We start from the raw sequence: 20,974 nt of genomic DNA, 5'->3' as shown, positions 1-20,974 counted from the left end.
CTTCACATTCACTTAGTATACCAATACATGAGAGTACTGATCATACATTAAATAATTAGAAGCATTCTTACAAGTCATCAAAAATCACACAACAACACAATTTCTTTATGGCACCTTAATACTCATATTTAGGTAAGGAAAACAGCTTTGAAACCCTCACCAATAGCTCCATAAGGATAAAAAACCCTCAAAACGACCTAAAATACGTCCAAAACTGATACCCAAAACTCCGAATTTTGATATTTCTAAAACCTGAAAAAAAAACCAAAATTGGTGTGGTAGTGCTCAATGCTCAGAATTTAGCGCTCAGCGTCCCAGCCTCTATTTGCCTGGTAGGAATGACAACGGGTCGAATCGGACACAGATAATGTCTACTCGCAACCCGACCCACATGTAAAAAACTGTACTCGTTACCCATCCCGCTACCCCGCGGATACTCGCATAAAAAACATTTGCCGATTTTTTCCAACAATTTGTGCATTACCAAGCCCAAATTCTGGCCCAAGACTATATTCTTCTTTCTTATTCAGAACTCACAAACCTTAAGGTCTTCAATTCAAAGAGAGCAGTCGTCTCTTCACTAGCGGTAGCCGACTATCCTTCATCCCCCTAGCAGCGTCACGTCCTCCTCTGGCCGGCCGAGACCGTTGCTGACGACGTCGCCCTCGCTGGTTGCAGCAACTCAGTCCTTCGTTCTCATGTTCGCACGCACAAGAGAAGCTTCGTTGTTCCATGGGACGTCCTCCCACCAACATGATCCAAGCAGGTAGCCCTTCGCCAACTACTCATGCTAGACGTTTGACACACCATGCCGCCACCTCTTGCCATGAATGCTGACATTGACAGTGGAGTCGTTCACCTAGGGTTGAACTTCATTTTCTTTTCTTTTTTTATGACGATAATATTAATGAAAGGAATGTATAAAAGAAGTAAGATTTAGGGTTTGCTCTTTGACTATCGCGACTAACCAAAAGGGAAGGAATGAGGCAGCTCCTTTTTTTCTTATTCTGATTTGAAAAAGAAAACCATAAATAGGGATTTGGGCTTTGACCCATTTTTTCAAAAGATTGAATAGTTAGAAAAGAAAATCTAATGAGATAAAATTGTAATTTCATTTTTCAAACAAGTAGCGGGTGCCCGCGGGTACGGATAGTGTGATACCTGAACTCGACCCGTTAACAAGCGGGTTAATATTCACTACCTACGGGTACCTCTTACCCATGGATAATAAATACCCGTAATGGATTTTATCCCTGAATACTTGCGGGTACGAGTTTTTTGCCATCCCTATTGCCTGTCGCTCAGCGTCCCCGAGACAGTAAGGTAGTACATAGACGCTGGAGAGTTGGCGCTCAACACCATGACAGTAGCACAAACATGAAAAACCAGACCTTTGACACTTCACTCCCAACTTCTAAAGACCCCTTGGACCCTACAAACCTTGAGAAAACTTAGAGAAGCCTAGTGTAACTCAACTTGATCCTTTAAAACCTAAATTCACTCCTACAGGCTACCCAATTTCAATTCTACACTTTTAAACTTTCAAACCAGTTTACAACCTGCATAAACAAGTCTAAATATACTTACTAGCACTCTCCAAAACCTCAGATTCGTCCCAAATATCCTATTTTCCATTTCCAACCCTTAAAACCCCTAAATTAGACCAAAAACTCAACCTAATGAAGCTATTTACACTTATATAATAGATTTTACTTGTTTTAGTACTTAGAAGAGTCCTAATAATTATAATAAAATACTTCTAACCTTCCAAAATAGAATATACCACTTACCTAAACATTTTACTACTCAAAACCCTTCTTTTACACTAAAAACACTAGACAACAACTACTATAGACCACTCCTTTTGCTGCACACAGTTTTTAACCACCTAACCCTCCAAACAAGTTTCAAATCATTATCAAAACAGTTCCCAGAACATTCTTATACTTATTTCTAAATTTCACCCCCCAAAATCTCTCCTTTTTAAACTTGAAATCTAAGTAACTTGGTTAATACTTTCACAACTAATAGAACTTTGTTTCAAACAATAAAATATCTTTATCACCCACAGTTATAACAGTATACATCAACAATCATGTTATCATACCAATTACAATAACACCATATCATCAAAACATCAATTTAGCATACATCAAATTTACCCAAACACACCAATATTTACTAAAACGTCTATAAGTTATAGAAATACTTACTCTACAATCACAACTAAGACAAGCCCTAGTTTCCCTTAATACTAAATAACCGCTTAACTCAAAGAAACCTTCCGTTGATCGCTTGAAACGCAATAAATACCTAGACAAACCTATGAAACACCAAATTACAAACAAACAAAATCCTTAGAATTCTAGATGAACCAAGAATGTGTAGGAGAGACATGATTACACATGCAACAATACTATATTCTTCTAAAACATATTTAAAAACGAAAGAGGAAAAAAGAGTTGAAACTTATGTGTTTTATTCTTTAGACTGGTCGATTAGGTTTTTAGACCTTGACATTGTGATCATTTAAACACCTCCTGATCATTAAACAAATGACTTAGGAGCAAGAACACTTAGAGAGATGTAAGAAGAAGTAAAGAGAAAAAGTTCTAAAGAAATAGAGTGTGTTTTAAGTAATGAGACGAGTTTAGAAAATTTAATTTATATTATAAAATTATTTTATAATAAAATATTTGGTCTCATTATTTTAATACATCTATGAATTCTAATATTATATTTTCTAGGTTCTTACAATTAAAAAATAAATTATACTATGTTATTTAAATTATATTATACATCTTTTAAATAAAATAATATAAAATTTAATATTTAATTTAAAAAATAATGAACTATTATATCAATTTACTCGTTCCATTTTTTATTCACTAATTTGACGACTGGGTGATAGTCAAAATGAATTGAGAAATTGAAAAATTTAATCCAACATTTTGACTAATTAACGAGTTAAATCTTATTTTATCACCTCGTATTCAACATATAAATTTGTTAGAAAATATTATATATATATATATATATATATATATATATATATATATATATATATATATATATATATATATATATATATATATATATATTTTGAACGTAGAATTTGGAATCACAATCAAAACTTTTTTTTTTCAAATCCTCGATTTTAAATTACAAGATTTTCCTAAATACTTAATGCTCTTTTTCCAAGATTGTAATATATATATTGAGACTCTCTTTAAAAAACTTAAGGGTTAAATATGTTTTTAGTCCCTAAACTATCAGACGATTTTGTTTTTGGTCCCTGCTCAGAACTTTGATGGTTTTTAGTCCTTATAGTTTTGAAACTCTGAGTATAGTTAAACATCCCACATGGCAGAGAGTGAAGGCAGAGATCAGTGATCACGTGGCATCGCCGTTTGCCACATCCACAAAAACTTAACACCGTCCATTTTTAAGGACTAATACTCAGAGTTTCAAAACTATAAGGACTAAAAACCATCAAAGTTCTGAGCAGGGACTAAAAACAAAATCGTCTGATAGTTCAGTGACTAAAAACATATTTAATCCAAAACTTAATCATGTTACGACCCCGTTTATTAAAATATTAACAATACAAAATTATTTATATTTATTATTATATCAAGAAATAAAAGAGTTGTTATTTTAAAATGGAGATGCTAATCTATAATCAGCCTTTCTTAAATAAACATCATGCCTCGTGCTGAGGTGTATTACTTTTCTAAAATTAAAAATTGGAAACAATGAACAATTGTACTAATAAACAATTAATCTCATGAATTTTCTTTTGAGTCTATCTGGATTAATTAATGATTTCTATCTTCAATCATCTTATAAAAAATAATTATAATTAAAATTAAAATTATTACAATTTTTATTATAACAATAAATTTTTAATTTTAATAAGAACTATATCAAATGAAATCAATAAATAAATAAATATGACAAAGAAATAAATAATAAAAGACACAAATTTATTATTATTAACTTGAAAGATTTGACAAAGACATACATCAATTTCAATATATATATATATATATATATATATATATATATATATATATATATATATATAGGTATTTAAGTATTTTCAATAATAAGCACAATTAAAATTACATCATCTGATTAATAAAAAGTAAATAAGAAATTTAATTAAAACCTAAAAACTTTTCTTTTAAAAATAAAAAATCTATCAAATTGGTTTATTTGAGAAGAATATTTAAGATAATGATAGTGTATGTATATGATGTGGTTTTGACGTTTTGGTTTGTTGTTTGATAAGTTGAAAAAATAGTTTAAAATGTTGGGAGCTAAGGATGTAACGTGTTGATAGTCGGAGCAGTATTTGTTCACATATGGGACGCTTTCTCCAAATCTTCGCGTATGAGATATTTCTTTTCCTTTTAAACTGTTTTCTTTTTTTAAACGAGGCTCTTAAGAATAAGATTTCTAAAAATTATTTTCTTCTTTAATTCAGATAAAACATTTAAAAATATATTCTACTTATTTCAAAATATATTTTCTAAAATGAACATTGAAGTGATAATAATAATAATAATAATAATAATAATAATAATAATAATAATAATAATGTTAATGAAAATAGTAATTTAGGGTGATAAAAAAAATTATTATAGTTTCAAGAAAACAAATATACTCTCTTTTTTTACCATAATTGACAAAACATTTATTTAATATAACTAAAGAAATGTTAATTATATTTTTATGTTTTCATCTATCATATTAATAGCTGTTAAAATAATTTTGATCTTATGAACGCATTTCAAAAGTCCATAAATACTTCTATTTAGAAATAAGGCATAGTGAATAATAGGATATTTTTTCTTTTAGTAAAATTGTTAACAAACAAATAGTAATGGTTAATTTATACAATTATTCTAGATTTACATTGACAGTCAAACTAACACCTAAGGATTAACATCAGCAGCTACTTTAATTTTTAAAAAAATTAGCTGAACTAAAAAAATAATTGTAATTCAGTCCTTACAATTATGCAATATGTGTACTTGTTTCCTGGAATCAGTTTATGGTAACTTGAAATAAATAAAAATTTGGACAACTTTACTTAATCTAGAAAGGCAATAATAAAAAAAAATATTGAAAAATCAAATATACAGTAATAATTCTTTTAGTTTAGGACTCTCATTAAAATTTTGTAAAATAATGTTAGAACTTCTTGATATATTAAACATGTTTATACTTCAGTAATTAATAGTGTTATATATTATTGAGAACAACGTTAGCAAAATATTGTTCACTGTTATTTGTCATTAGTGAAAGAGTAATCAATACGACATGAATTATATCGTATTATATTAAGAAGTAAATATTAAATCTAACTCAATCTTATAAAATTAAACTAGAAGATAAGATTTGCATCTATTTTATATATTATAAATTTATTTTATCTTTAGGTAATGTGAAATCTCTAGGACACATTCTTATGTCAAAACATATATATTGAGCATGAAACTAGATATTAAAGGATGATTTAATAACGAAAAGAGAATAATCTTAAATATTCATCAAATTCATGATTTTGATACCATGTTAAAAAGTAAACTTTAAATTTAACTCAATTCTACACAACTAACCTGTGAAATATAATCTTAAATTCAAAATCATAACATCGTTATAGAATCCAATGGTTCCAAAAATTAGTGACATATATGTTACTCAAGTAAGCAAAAATAATATTCAAGTGACAATAAACTTTAAAACAGTTACATCCAAGCTGAGAAAGAAAAACACATTGATAGTGTCAAGATATTCTTATTGATAATAATTAAGTATATATTGGGTTTAAATTCTGTATATTTTATTTTTATTTCTAAAATTGTCAAGTAAGATTTCAGGAATTATCTGGAAGGATTTATATATATATATATATATATATATATATGATGGGTAGAATGAGTTGGGTTTAAAATTCGCAATATTTTAGAGAAATTACTCTCTTCAAAATTTAAGAATAGTAAAATTATAAATTATCACAAATTAATTAATTGTTTCATTATATGTGATTTTTAACTATAATTTGATTAAAAAATTATATTTTGAATATTATTTCTTAACAATAAAGGTCTACAAGCAACTAACTAAATAATAAATGTTAAAGTAATAGAAAATATGTTTTCAACATTATTTACATTCTAAAAAATGTTTCACTTACATATTATATTTCTACTTTTCGAAATCTTAAAAACTTTCATATTCAAGTAAGAAAGTAAATGTGCATATTGGACCTTGTGATTTATTGTATTACTGTACTGCTTACAAGATCCGCAAATATTGTGCACATTTTAGTTAATTTTCATGCATGTCAAGCACGGGCTTTTTCTTTCACTTTTTTTTCCCTTGAGAAAAGTCATGGACTTTTTAAGCTTTATCTGTGGAGAGATGAAATTGTGATTGAAAATTTATGGACTGTCACTTTCAACCTGGGGGCAAGATAACAAGTTGTAACGGCCACTCATGGACAAAAAATAGTCATAACAAAAATGAAGAATATAGAGAAGAGTGCAGGACAATAATTTCAAAGCTAAAATATAGCATCTACCAAGCTCAGTAAGGCAAAAATATAGCATCTACCAAGCTCAGTAAGGCTAAAATCCAGCTAAATGACCATGCAAACGTACAAGAGAAAAATGTTCGGTTTGGTCGTGTCATTATGTCAATTTGTTGTTTCCCTTTTCGCTTCTGTTTTTTAAAGAAATGCTAGCTAGATCATATCTGTAAAACAACTAGAGAAGAATCTTCCGTTGGGTCCATGCATCTTTGACCCTTGCATGGCTACAAAATTACACAAACATAAAGATGAAAGGAGGAGTGACCACGATGGAAATCTCGTCGGCAGGTAAGTTACATGTATGGAGAGAGTGTGATTAATTGTCATTACTACATCAACTATAGGCATTAAAAGAATCACAAGTCCCAATAAATTAAACTCGGAACCACAAGCATTAAAAGCTAATAGGAAGAATACAAGTCAAAACCACTGCAAGATCAATAATATAAACAAGACTTACAAAACTAAGAACTCAACCACAAACCTCACCAACAAGCCAAAAGGTCCACCGGCAAGCAACTAAGAGAGGATGACCCGGAATGTGCTTCTTTACTGGAATACATGGATCCAGGCGCATACAATCAGCCAGGTGAAAAACAGCTTCAGCGTATTCCCATTGATTGGTGATGCCGCAGAAGCAATAACTTGAGGCCTAAAAGAAAACAAAACAAAAACAAAGCAGTTGGACTCAAAATTAGAACCATTCATAATCAAAGTTAATGGTGGTAGTTGGAGGAGAAGGATTTGTAACATACTTCTGCAATTTACTTAAGGCGCCACAGAAGAGGGCGTTATCTGGAATGGGCAGCTCAGTCTTGTTGGTAACCTCTGGGTTGACAACCCTGACATATGTTTCCTGACCAAGGTACCATGAATCAAGGTTTTCTGTTCTGAGATTCCATACTCCTACGTTGTCAAGGGAAACCAAAATTGCAGTCCATGCTCCAGGGTAAACCTGAATGAGAGACATTGGAAACAAACAAATGTTAGATTATAACTTTTACGAATCATGATGCTGAATGATATAGCACCAGTTAATTTTAAGGTACGTATGTGAAAAACAAACTTTGAAAATACAACCAATTGTGGAAGCTACGATAAAGACATCAGTTCTGAAATTTTAATGGTAGAGAACACAGATTACATATATTAATGGCACAATTCAATTCTACATTTCATCCTAGGTTATGAGTTCTGCATGACCAAACTAGTACGTGAGTTAGCTACAGGATAAACAAGAGTTATTAAATTTACAGTTGCAGCAAAAAGTTCCAATTTTTCAAATTCCATGAATCAAAGACTTCTCCAGGAGCCTGAGTGAGAATGTGAAACTACTAACTATGAACTCGTGGTATGAACAGCACAGAAGTTCTAGTGAAGCATTTGACAGCTTTTGAAAATATGAAAGTTTCAATGATTTTAGTGTTCAGGAGGAGTCAGACACACAATCTAAGATAAAACTATACCTGAGCTGTACTGCGAGCTATTCCATCCCACTTGTTATATGTGCCCCTGCTATTCTCAGACCAATCACCAAAATCCATCCTGCAAGCAACAAATTGAGTTGCGTTATTGGTTCCTGAAACATGGAATCGAACTTTAAAAGATATGGAATTAGTTTGTACCCGACTACAAAAAATGCATATCCACTCATGTGATAGGTATGCATCTTGGTATCATTGTTCTGCAATATAACTTCCATAAATCCTCTATAGGTTCCATTAATGATTGATGTTTCTGCACGAGGTGGTCCAGTAATAGGCTTGGTGGGAAAATTTAGATTGTATACTCCCTTCAATTTGTACTGGTCAGCAAGCCTGATTGGAGTCGAAGGATTGACAAAAGATATTCCACTGACAGTTGCTCGCCTCTTCCCATTAATTTTCTCAGGTAGCTTATTTTTTAATACATAAATCTCAGTCACATTGATGGAACCATATCTGAAAGACCCTTGTGGGTTAGGACGAGCACCACTTGCTGATACATTCCATCTGCACAGTTAACAAAAAGAAATTTCAGAATCTAATCTACATATGTTCTAGTGGAATCATTCACTAATAATAATATATGAAAGTCTCATATTTTCATTTACAAAGCATTCAATATTTAGAGGCTCAACACGTCTGAAAATTTCTTAACCACTTAAACTTCCAAAAACAATAGAGAAAGAAAAACTTAATACCAAGAATAATTGATTTTTCATTTGACAGTATTCCTAAAGATTGAAGTTTGAAGCACAAACAAACGAGTACATAAAATTGCAGCACAGACCTGATGGATCTTGCTTGGTTCATTGAGTAAGTTTTGTCAAATTGATCATCAGGAGCCGGTGGAAGAGGACCATGCGCCTTCCCCTTGGAATTTGTATAGCGCAAGATAGCAACTCCAGTAACTTTTTGCCAACGTGATTCATTCACAAACCTGGCACTTGCTACGATGTAGTAATCTGAACTTGCATTTTGGTCCGTGGTTACCAGAAAAGAATAAGATTGCCCAACATGAATATCTAAGCTAGTGTAGTTCTGTTGCACTGTGTAAGACCCCTCTGTCTCTGCTAGAAGTAAGTTATGACTCTGGATCCTGAAATTCAGACTTGTTGATACTCCAACATTATGTACACGAAGTCGGTAAGTTTTTCCTGTTGTGCATCATGTGATGACCATCAAAATCATTATAAAAAATGACATAACACTGGAGCCAAAGTCATCCAAGGAAACAAATTATAATGGCTAGAGCGGTGACAACCACAAGAACCTTTCCTTTCAAATATCATAAACATATACACAACAGATATAATCAACGTACCAAGTTGCGTTGGATAAACTTCTTCCTATGCACTTCTTAAGAAAAAGAAAAAGCAAGTAAAATAAAATGTTTCTCTTATAAGCTAAAATTAACTTGTACATTTCATCTTTTGGAAAGTTAGAGAAGTGTCTGGAAAAGTTGAGTGTGTGAGTTTATTGTAGCTTATGAGAAAAAATCCATTCATTTTACATTTTTCTTTTATTGTAGAAAAATTTATCCAAACAAAACTTATATACGCCACTATAATAAGACAGACTTTGCTTGCTTTTTCCTAACTTTCTGCCCATTGTTTTTCTCACAAGGCAGACATGCGTATTAGTCAAGGATTCCTCGTTTATACTCCTAAAGAAGCATAACATTAGAGAAACTACAAAACAAATTTAAATTTAAATTTTCTAAGAACCTACCAGGATGGACTTCAATTGTTTCATAATCGATGCCATCAGGAACAAGTGTATCGTTATATCGGTATGGGCCTTTCCCATTGATGAGAACACCATCCGGCATGCCAAGATCTTTTCCATCGTCTAGGGCCTTCCTCATGTCCTACATTCCAACGCAGAACCAGTAACAAATAGTTTAACCCGTGTTATGATTTACTTGACCAGTATGAACTGAATTGTAGTAATGTTCGTAAAAATAGGAGTTTCCAAAAAAAATTCAACTATCACACTAACCGTATGGTTGCGGGTGTACCAATCTCCAATAAAAAGGACAATGTCCCCATATGGGGTATCAAAAGGAAGAGAAATGATGGGTCGGTTGTTTATAATGAAACCCCCAAATCCACCAGCAGCCCTCTGAAGATGAAGGGAAGGGAAGTAGAAAAAGCTTCCAATTTGATCCTTGACCTGAAACTGGTAAGTCCAGTTCCACTTAGAAGGAATGGGACAATTCGTGCCAAGAACACCATCTTGCCACGAACTCCTCCTCTGCTGAATCCCAGACCTGTCTCGAGAAAGTTCCATAAAGTTGAGCTCAGTAAACAAATCTAAGCTCCTTATGAAGATTTGAAGCTGAACAAGAAGTCAACATACCAATGAATGAGGAGGCTTTCATCCAATTTGTTCCGAACATTGACGGCAACATTGTTGTTTGTGGTCACATTGATAGTAGGACCCGGGAATTTGTTGTTGATAGCAATGACCTGCAAAAACAATGCAGACAAGACATGAGAGGCAGCACCAAAATCCCGTAGCTCCACCCACCTACCAAACCGTGACTGAGTCAAACAAACAAACACCTGGTAACCGCACTCACATAACAACAACCCTTCACTAAGCAAAGTATTAAAGTACGACATTACTATCTAGAAGCGTCCCATGAAGCAGATCTGGAAGTAAAGCTGGAGATTTTAAACATAGAGCAAGAGAGAGAAGAGAACCTGCTGAGGAACTCCAAGTGGAGAGGCAGTGATGTAAGAGACCTCAAAATTGTAGGAAACAAATGGATCCGCAGCGGAAGAGAGGGTGAGAAGTAAGGAGACGTTGACGAGAAAGAAGAAGAAAGCCGTAGAAGAAGACATTGTGTGGAACTTTCAGGGTTTTCTTTCCCTCAAAAAGGATTTAGAGGCAAGTTAGCAGCGTAGCTTTTTCCTTTCCTCTGATTTTACATTATCAAAAGGAACTTAGAAAGAAGAGTTTGAGAGTGGTAGAGAGTAGAGACAGAGAAGAAATAAGAGGGTAGTGGGAGGAGAAGAAGAAGAAGAAGAAGGACTCTAATCCAGCAGCAATGTGAGGTGTGGTGTGAAAAAGGGTAAGTACGTAGGAGACATACACCCGATCAACCTCAACCTAATATGACAGCCAGTAGCCAGTTCACACCTTCTCAATTTCTTTCTTCACTGTACAAAACTTTATTTTACAATTTTAATTTTAACTTAATCATCACATACCTTTTATTTAATATAAAATAATATATTTGCAAAATATGAGAATTTGAATTATTTAACAAAAACATACAAAGGCATATAATAAAATTGTGCATCTAGCCGTTGTTGGGACCGTAGCGTTCTTTGTGATGTGTTGTTTTTCTATAAATTAAGAAAGGGACACAGTATATATGCATCGGCAATTTGTTTTATTCGATTATGAATTAAATAATAATTAATTAATTTTGGTGTTTGATGGAGGGGTCACTTTCCGTTTTGGTTTGCTAGTGGCAACGCCGTAAATTGCGTTGCAACGGTCGGATCTCTGCAAAAAGCGCCACATGCTTGCCAGCCGGGAGCCATTCTTCTAGTGGGCCCACTACTCGAGGGAGTGGGGCCAACACTCTGTTCAGCGTAATTACCGTTTAATCCTCGCTTTCTCGTTTTGACTTACCACAACGGTCCCTGATCATCATCATGATGCAGACCACGTGAGTCCAGCCATGTAAAGTGTTCAATCACACCTCTATGCCTCTCAACCATTTTCCTTTTCTTAATACAGATTTTTATTTTCACCACATTACAACTCTTATTCTTCTTATGTCAGTTAATTAGTTAAAGCTGAAAACGGTTTTGCAGCAAAGAATACCGGTATTACAAGTAAAAGTAATAATATCTTTTCTGTCATTCACTGGTTCCAGATTTATTGATTCAAATTCTCCTTAAAATCAGTATTTTACACTTCTTCACTCAAATTTATCACATTATAATTCACCTGTTATTACAACAAATTTAACTCATCGAAAAATTAATAATTTGATATACATTTTTATATTCATTTTAACACTTTTATTTTTTAAAAAAAACATAATTTTCTTTGTTTATAATTATTTTATTTTTACACTGTGTCAAATAAATAAACGTAAAAATATATCACCATATATATTATTGTTTTAATTAGTCGGCACAAATTTTATCACACAAGTTTAAGCTTGCACAATCCAACTGTCTTTTTTGGATGATGAAACAAAAACGGTGATTCTGTGCTCCGAAAGTGATAAATAAAGGTTTGGAAAATGTGTCAGAATACAATAGATATAAAAAAATGAAAATAAATACCTGTGGTCCAAAATGAAAATAAAAATGTATGAACTCTGTGAATCAATTCCCGTAAAATTGTTTTAATTTAATAGATAGTAAATATTTAAAAAAAAATATTTCTTCAATTCGAATAAATTTATTTTCATGTGATATATATAACATGATGATTACCTGACGTGGCCTTATCTTTTTTCTAGTAACATCTGACAGAGTTAAACATCATTGATACACGCAAAAATGCGAAGTCGGGAAATCTTGAGTTACTTGTCCAAAAACACAAACGTACAAGTATTATAAAGAATAAGCAAGCCACCATGATTCATATGATTCGATTTAATTTTAGTGATAAAGGTGACATTTCAACCAACACTGTCACTTGTCTACCCTAATCAGGGACATTTAGCAAAAACAATTTGAGAAGAATAAATCTGACTGACAATAATTCAGGAAAATTAGCCTGAATTTATGAACTGGTCCATCCACCAAACATAAATAAAATAAACTTTGTATTGCAAAGCTGGTAAAAGATTTTGTGTTTGTCTTTTCGTTAAAATCTTCTAAAAAGTAACTTCAAATCTAATTTAATTATATAAAATCAATCTAATTTAATACTATAAAATGAAATATTTAGTAAGGATAAATTTTAAATAGTTTTAATATTAAATTTAAATCAATTTTATAAAATTAAATATTTTATTTAATAGATTTTGTATGATTATAATATTAAGTCTAATTTAATTTTATAAAATCAATTTATAGGATTGAAATTTTACACTTATTTATAAATTTTAAATACACATTATATTTACTTTATATATTTATGTTACTTCTCCAACAAAATCAATCTGAATGTTTGAATATTGTATCAGTATATATGTAGGAGTTTAAAACATCATGTTTTAAAATTGATAGTATATTTAGAATAATAAAAGTCGATTATTTATAATAAAAGTTTAATATATAAATAAATTTTTATAAACGAGTTTTATTATTCTAAATCATATAATATCTCTAAAAACTTCAATTTTTTATCTTTTCGCAAAACTTTCTAACCATTTGTTCATTTATTTAAAGATTGGAGATTGTTAGACTAATCCTTGAGACGAGATTTTCAACTTTATCTAATTAGTTTCTACAAAAGAGTAAAATGATTTCTACTATTTTCTTAGTATATGTGTTTTTTTGTGTGCATGTAGATGGTTCTAGCTTGCATGTTGGGTATGAGTCTTCTATAGGACTTTTTACTGATAACTGGTTTTAACAGTATATCCTGATTGTGTTTATGTTATTGGTAGGAGTAGATAGAACTTCTTGTACTTTTGAAGCTATTATAGGATCATTATAGTGGTTTGATTATCTATCGGTTAAGGGAAACTAATTACATTGATTTTAATTGATAGGTAACTTATAATTACTTATTGTATGTTTGTATGATAGTTGATTTGTGTGATTGAGTTGTTTGATGAAATATGACTTGTTGAGTTGAGTTAGGAGTTTTGAATTGTCTTTAGTGATCATATGTTGAAATGTTGATAGGTTGTATGGTTGAGATCGAATTTGAGGTGAATTGAGTAATTGAATTGTGTATACTATGATGGTTGATTGATTTAGCATTTGTGGTTAGTGTTAGACTGATTTTGTAGAAATAAAATGACATAAATTTGCATAATTCTGTTATGCAGAATTATTCAGACTCGTTGGGTGAGCATAAATTCGTTGCACAAAGTCAAAGTCAGAGAGCTACTAACTTGGTACTCATTGGGTGAGAAAAATCTCGCTAGACGAGACTAAAGTTAGAGTTCATTAACTTGACAGTCACTGGGCAAGAATATGCTCGTTGGGTGACTTTTGGAAGAATTTAAATTTATAAGTTTTGGTGTTATTCTCGTTGAGTGAGCTATTTGGTCACTATACGAGTGTGCTGTCAGGAATTATTCACTAAGTGAACTATTTGATCATTGGACGAGTGTGCTGTTAATAACTACTTGTTGAACCAGCAGATCTAGTGGTTGAGCGAGTGTGATATCAGGCACTACTCACTGAGCAAGTAGGTCTGATGGTTGAGTGAAAATATCATAATTTTAACTTACTTTGCATATATATCTTATGATGTGTTTAATATGTGTGATTATGTGAATGTTAAAACAAGGTTTAGTTTATAATATGATATGTGAATGATTAGTACTAATCCAAGGACAATTACTAGTGGTTAAAGTAATATGTGTATTTATATATGGATTCTATATTGAGAGTTATCCTGACACTTTAATAACCATTCAATCTCAAGTAGAGAAGGATGAGGTATGTGGAGAGATGAGTGGAAGGTCTTAGTATAGGAACTTTACCTTTGTCAAAGACATTAACAAACTAACTTTGAATGTGGTAGGATGAAACTCATCGACAATAACTTTGTAGAGCAGTAGAGGTCACCACATGTTCATAACTCGCTAGAGTCTAATATTAATACATATATCTGGATGGTCAAGTCTAGAATGAATTATTCTAGGTTTTAGGATTTGTTAATATGAATTCATGTGTTAATATTTTGTGTGTGTGTTTGTCTATGTTCTTTTTGTTTGTAATGATCATCTTAATAGTGTAAGCAAAGGTGAATGTTTCCGTAGATCCAGGTCAGGAGTGGTGCTAAAGCATGGATTTAGGATGTTTGTTTCCAGTTATGTTAATTTTTGTTAAATTCTATTATACTTTTTAAACCTGCGTAATATTAATTTTAATCGTATATGACCCTTGCATATATTTTGGTGTGTGTTATAATTATATTTGAGTTAATTATAATAACACTACATTATGTATATATATTTTTTAGTTACATGTTATTTTAAATAGTTGAATACTGTTAAAATGAAAGGTTAGAATATGCACACAATGTTTATAACTGAATTAAATCCTTTTTTTTTCTTTTTAATTGTTAGAATCTAGTTTTTTCTTATCATTTGTCTTTACCTAAAATCCTTCAATTATTGTTTTATTTAAATCAAGTGTTAAAGCATGAAACTTTTCAAAAACCCCTTTCCCTTTCTAATTGCACTAATCGAGATATTATTATATTTTTCGGGCCAAAGTTTCGCTCTTCAAAACCTAATTTGAATTTTTTTTTTCAATTTTCAGTAAAGGTTGTTTGCAAAATAAATAAAAAACTTTATTCTATTTTTTTATTAATAAGCTTCGTAGTTATTATAAATAATGTGTTCTATCGTTTTTTTTAGATAAAGTATTTAATTTTTTGTTGTTTAATAAAACGATTACATCGGTTTAAAATGATCAGTAACTCAACGTTTATTCTAACATATAAACATTAAAAAGAAAAAAAATGGACTCGATTCAATTATAAACATTAACATTAAAATGATGCAAAAATTAGAATTGAGACACTAAAAGGAAATAAATATAAATCTGATTAATACTGTGTGAGAAACTTTAGAGGTTTCAACTGTTCATTAAAAAAAGTAAGAAGATTTTGTCGAGAAATAACTCAAATTATTGATAAAAAAAAAAATTAGAGTTGTTATTGCGGGAAGGTAAGTAATTGATGGTGAGGTGTGGCATAATTTTGCTTATGCTTTTCCTAGGCAGGTGGGTGTGAAGAGGGAAGGAAAATAATTAGTAATGGATTAGGATAATTCCATGTTGTGTCCTTTGGAGAATTAAGCACGCCAAAAAAGTAAAAGAAAGGAATTATTATTTGAAGATTAAAATAAAATGAGTAAGTTATCTTGGAGTAAAATAAATAAATGAAAGGAAATTGCGTACAAGTTTTGAAACACCAGCATGGCAACTGAAGGGTCATGGGATTGAAATGCTATTAAAAGCGCATTGAGATGGGACAACAGACTGTAAAGGTGGTGGTTGAAGAAATTATAATGCTATTCTACTCATCATTCAAGGACACTTACCCAATCCTCAAGGACTCTTCCTTATATCAACCTTAAAATATATTATAATTTAATCACCTATGTCTCACCAATTCTTAGTTAAATTCCTAAGTCAAAAACCTAATTGCTTTTTATATAAATAATTAAGATTCTTTTCATTTTTATGTTTTGATATTCTTTTATTTATGGGTTAAGGTTATATATTCATTAAGTTTTGAGTGTCTTTATTGTTGTCTTTGTTATCATTTATTTTTCGTACTGTTTAATTAAATTAAGATGATACTTGCAGAAAATACTTTCTGAAAGTGTTCTCTGAAAGTACTCTCTGATGTTAAAGTAAGTAAAGATTATGCTACTTCAACCATTAATGCATAATAAATAAATTTATCTACTTTATTACATCAAATTTGTGTTTATAGATCTTGGGATGTGTTTCAAATTATAAACAATCTAATAATGGTCCAACTTATATTAATCATATTTTGGTGTAAGCTAATCACTATCAAACTTAATCGTTGTTTAAAAATAATTGTTTAGTTTGTAGGATACAGTCTCTTAATTTCTAAATGATTTAATGAACATTTTTTATTGTGTAAACGGTCTAGTCATAAATTAATTAGACTATCATAGAATATTTTTTTTAATTTTATTTTTTACATATAAAATCTTCTTAATTTAAGTTTATATTTAATGTATTACTTGTCTTCCGTGGATATTCTCAAAGGAGGGCAATAACAAAAAGTCATCAAACAATGTCTAACTAGAAATAATGAAGCCAAATAAATAAGCACAGTTGCAAGTACTTGAAGATGTTAGTCAAATGTCTTAGACAGAAGTTTGTAATTTTTCTGCTAATCAATTAATGTTATGATCCATTGGGACTTTAAAATGAAGAACTTATGTCTCTACTAACCAAACTCAAGTCTAACATGCCTACGGAATTTGCAAAATTCTTTTATGGATCCAAGTTTCCCGAGCTTTGATGGTTTGAGACTTGACTGTTAAACTTTATATGCATATTATCATCTTCCTAGTTAATCACATACTTTGGAATTTAAAAATTAATATTTTAATTATTAAGAAAATCACGCTTTTAGTTTAAGAACATTAAAATAAAGATAAGTAGGTATTAACTTTGATATTCGGAATTAAAATTATTTTTAAATTGTTTAATAAATGTCATTTCATGTTTTAATCAAATTTATAATTAAATGTAATATTTTTAATCAAGTTGATGTTAGTGTAAAATAGATCATTAATAACACTTGACAACGATTATTTGGTGATTGTTACCGAAAGGTAATAACAATATTATAGTTAATGTTAACTTTTTTATAATAATTGTCTTGTAATTATAGTTGAAATGGAAAATAAATTACAATTTCTTATAAAATTGTTGTTATATTAACCTACAACAACGATTAGTCATAGAATTATTATCGTATATCTTCTAATTGATACAATTTTGCATTTATGTGCTATTAATCTTTTCTTTACCACTTTACAAACTCTTTTTTATGTTTAATTAATAATTTGATCATATATTTAGGTTTATGATTATTTATTTTATATTTTGTAAATAAGTCAATGTGGTCTTTCTTTATTAAATTAATACTAACAATATTAGAAGGTAGTCACATCCCTTTCTACCTCTTGAATCCAACTCTTTTTCACGTTCATTTTCTTCACCTTCAAACCCAAAGTACCTACTTTCCACCACACCTACCACCAATGCTTCCACACCTTTCTTCCCAACATACCCTTTTCCCTTTGCTAAATGCACTCATCAAGACCAACACCAATCCGCATAACATCGAAAGTCCTTTTCGCTTAGATTTCATTTTGTAGGGTTTCTTTCTTTTCTTACCTTCTTGCTTACCGATAATGATTGCACATTTGAGTTATTACAATGTCATTTTTGTTTATTCGGATTCGGTCTATCATTATTTTCCCTCTTTGTTCCCCTTCAAAATAATAAAAATCTTAATTTTTAAACTTGACAATATATTTTTACTTCTGTTTACACATTAAGTATATGAAAAGTGAAAGAGAAAAAGTAACGTTTTTATAAAGAAAAAGAAATTATGACTTTGACAGAGAAAAAACATTCTTGACAATTTTTATATCATTAAGGAAGCATTAAAGATGAGTAAGAAAAGGAAGAACAATTAATAGAAAATAATTATACAATATATACAAGTAAGTTTTACGGAGAAACATGAAATTCAAGATCCATATTTTCATTTAATTGAAATTATAAAAAATGCTTACAAGTGATATCAGAATCAAGTTCTGGATTTTATGATTCTCCATAAATGATAATTTTCTCAAGTATTTGTTTTTCCTTTCAAATTTAATATAAAATGTAAGTATTACATTCATTTTGAATTACTCCAATTATTTATTTTCTATAAAAACAAAATGAAAAAATAGTTACACTTCTTGAATTGAATCTTCAATTGATCAATTAAGTATTTTGGGATCACTAATCATTAGTATATATATTTTAATTAAAATTTTATATATTTAATGAAATTTCTATTGATTGTACTTTATGTTGACTTTTTTATGCATATTTAATTATGGATGACTTCATATCTCCACTTTTATTTGTCACCTAAATACCAATTCAAAATACATTAAATATATGAAATGTTGATTAAAATTTGCATACTAATCAACTAAAAACAAGTAAATCTTTCTTAACGTAATATGGTGACACATTTATTTAAAAAAGAGACATTTATATGAATGTAACGAAATTGAATTTTCATAATGTACATACAAAATAGTAACTGGGATACCCTCAACAGTTGTCACTCGAGGTTGATCCGTTTCGTCCATGTTAATCATGGAATATTAGGATAAACGCCCGCTAAGCTTTGCTCACATTCATACTTTACCAATCAATAACCACTTCCTGAGATATTCCTCCCTGGAATACTCGTTCATAATGACATTATTTCATTCACATCACATTTCAAATTCCCTTACACTTCATCATTAATACATTCAACTTAAATACAATCGTACTCTCCATCATGGCATAAATTTGACTGGAATAACACTTCTTAGAAACTAACATGATTGAGCGTTACTTATTAACTTAAATAAACAGACCACTAAGAGTTCAAAACGGACGTCACGAAGCCTAGGCCGAGTACTAAGACTCTAGGCCAACCACCTTTTAAAGACCAACACTGTTTGACACACAATACTAATACTGATGAGAAACTATGAAGTAACAGACGCTATTGAATTTGAATGAAGACTCTCATTCTAAGAACGGTAATAATATATATTACAGAAAACAAGACCCAGCTCTTGGTTTAAGACCAAGCCCTGTATAATCGAATGCTATAAAACGAGCAATGACCCAAGACCAAGTGCTTATCAGGAACGAGCGTTACTAAGACTGAACGCTTGGTCCAAGACCGATCATTGATAATTTACATAGAAAGATATGAATGAATATATATATATATATATATATATATATATATATATATATATATATATAAACAATTACTCCACACTTAGTCTTACTGAAAAAGAACGATAATGTCTACGACCTTAAGTAGTATATAATACATGAACTAAATTGTTTATGAAACCTAAAGAAGGACTACACTTAGGCCGAACACTCATTACACATATATATTATTATAACACGATCTCCACTAACGGAATTCCTTGTAGAAGAAGAACTTAATATAGACGGACGCTCAAAGGGGAACAAAATGGTTAATACAAACTCTCGGTCAAAGTTTAACTAATCCTATATGAACGCTCGTTAACCACTCTCGACCATACTACCACCTTTACTCAGAATACCACAGTTTGAATATCAAGTCCTATCTCAACTCAATTCACAACATATATCAGTCATCCACACAAACATCCAAATAAGCAGTACGTACATATTTCATACTCATCCAATAATTCAAACAACATATCATGCAAACATACCAACGTTCAAACAAGAATATTAATCAAATTATATAAGTTTCCCTTACCTTTATACGTAACCGAACGCTCAATGAAGCAGAATAGAGCTCCCCTCTACCAAAGAACTAACGTTCGACACTTCCGTTTTAGGAGCACTGGACCAAACAGAATAACCAGAAACACTCAGAATTATACTATCTACTCAGGCGACCAGAAATAGAGGGTTGCATGCAAGACTTAAACGAACCTACTAGAGAGAAAGAAACTCACCGGCTCAGAATCATAAATCGATCAGTTTAAACGAAAGCTCTTGTCGCCGGGAGTGTTCAGACGGTGCCTGAGAGGTGATCGGAAGAGGAAATGGTGAGGTTTTCTTAGAGAGAAGGAGGAGAAAATGGTTTCAGCAGTGTGAGGAAGAAGGAAGGTATGCAGAGAAGTGGCACGTCATTTGAAATTTGGCTTTAAATACTGCCGTCACCCAAAACGAACGACCACTCTCCTGCAGCCACCTGTTTTTCACTAACTGAGACGCTCACTCTCTTCTTGGCACATGGATCCCACTACTTAGGATTTTGGGTGCATTTTAATGGGGTCTGACAATAATATATTTTGAGAATAATTAATAAAGTATTTTATTTTAGTAAATAAAAAATAAATTTCACAGATTTAAAATAAATTTAGCAACAACCTATATATATATATATATATATATATATATATATATATATATATATATATATATATATATATATATAT

General features: G+C 30.8%; 1 protein-coding gene across 1 annotated transcript; it reads right to left on the bottom strand.

The window, feature by feature from the left end:
- Positions 1–6,862: 6,862 nt before the first annotated feature.
- Positions 6,863–11,191, bottom strand: LOC124820604 (monocopper oxidase-like protein SKU5). The gene is made up of 9 exons (XM_088109829.1): positions 10,791–11,191; positions 10,444–10,553; positions 10,084–10,354; positions 9,814–9,952; positions 8,873–9,239; positions 8,227–8,592; positions 8,068–8,146; positions 7,357–7,556; positions 6,863–7,253 (listed from the first exon to the last, which is right to left on the bottom strand). Exons 1-9 carry the CDS (start codon positions 10,929–10,931, stop codon positions 7,151–7,153), a joined length of 1,776 nt encoding a protein of 591 aa, XP_087965955.1. The 5' UTR covers positions 10,932–11,191; the 3' UTR covers positions 6,863–7,150.
- Between the last annotated feature and the right edge of the window lie 9,783 nt (positions 11,192–20,974).

The sequence above is a fragment of the Vigna umbellata genome, chromosome 3, assembly GCF_029865625.1.
Source record: "Vigna umbellata cultivar VRB3 chromosome 3, Vumbellata_1.0, whole genome shotgun sequence".
Classification (NCBI taxonomy): Eukaryota; Viridiplantae; Streptophyta; class Magnoliopsida; order Fabales; family Fabaceae; genus Vigna; species Vigna umbellata.
Note: the sequence above shows the minus strand (reverse complement) of the source record. Positions and strands in the feature narration are given on the sequence as shown.

Coding starts and splice junctions, on each gene's coding strand:
- LOC124820604 (XM_088109829.1), bottom strand. CDS start 10,931: ATGTCTTCTTCTACGGCTTTCTTCTTCTTTCTCGTCAACGTCTCCTTA. Junction 7,557..8,067: donor TAGCTCGCAGTACAGCTCAG/GTATAGTTTTAT, acceptor TCTCTCATTCAG/GTTTACCCTGGAGCATGGAC. Junction 7,254..7,356: donor GCCTTAAGTAAATTGCAGAA/GTATGTTACAAA, acceptor GTTTTCTTTTAG/GCCTCAAGTTATTGCTTCTG.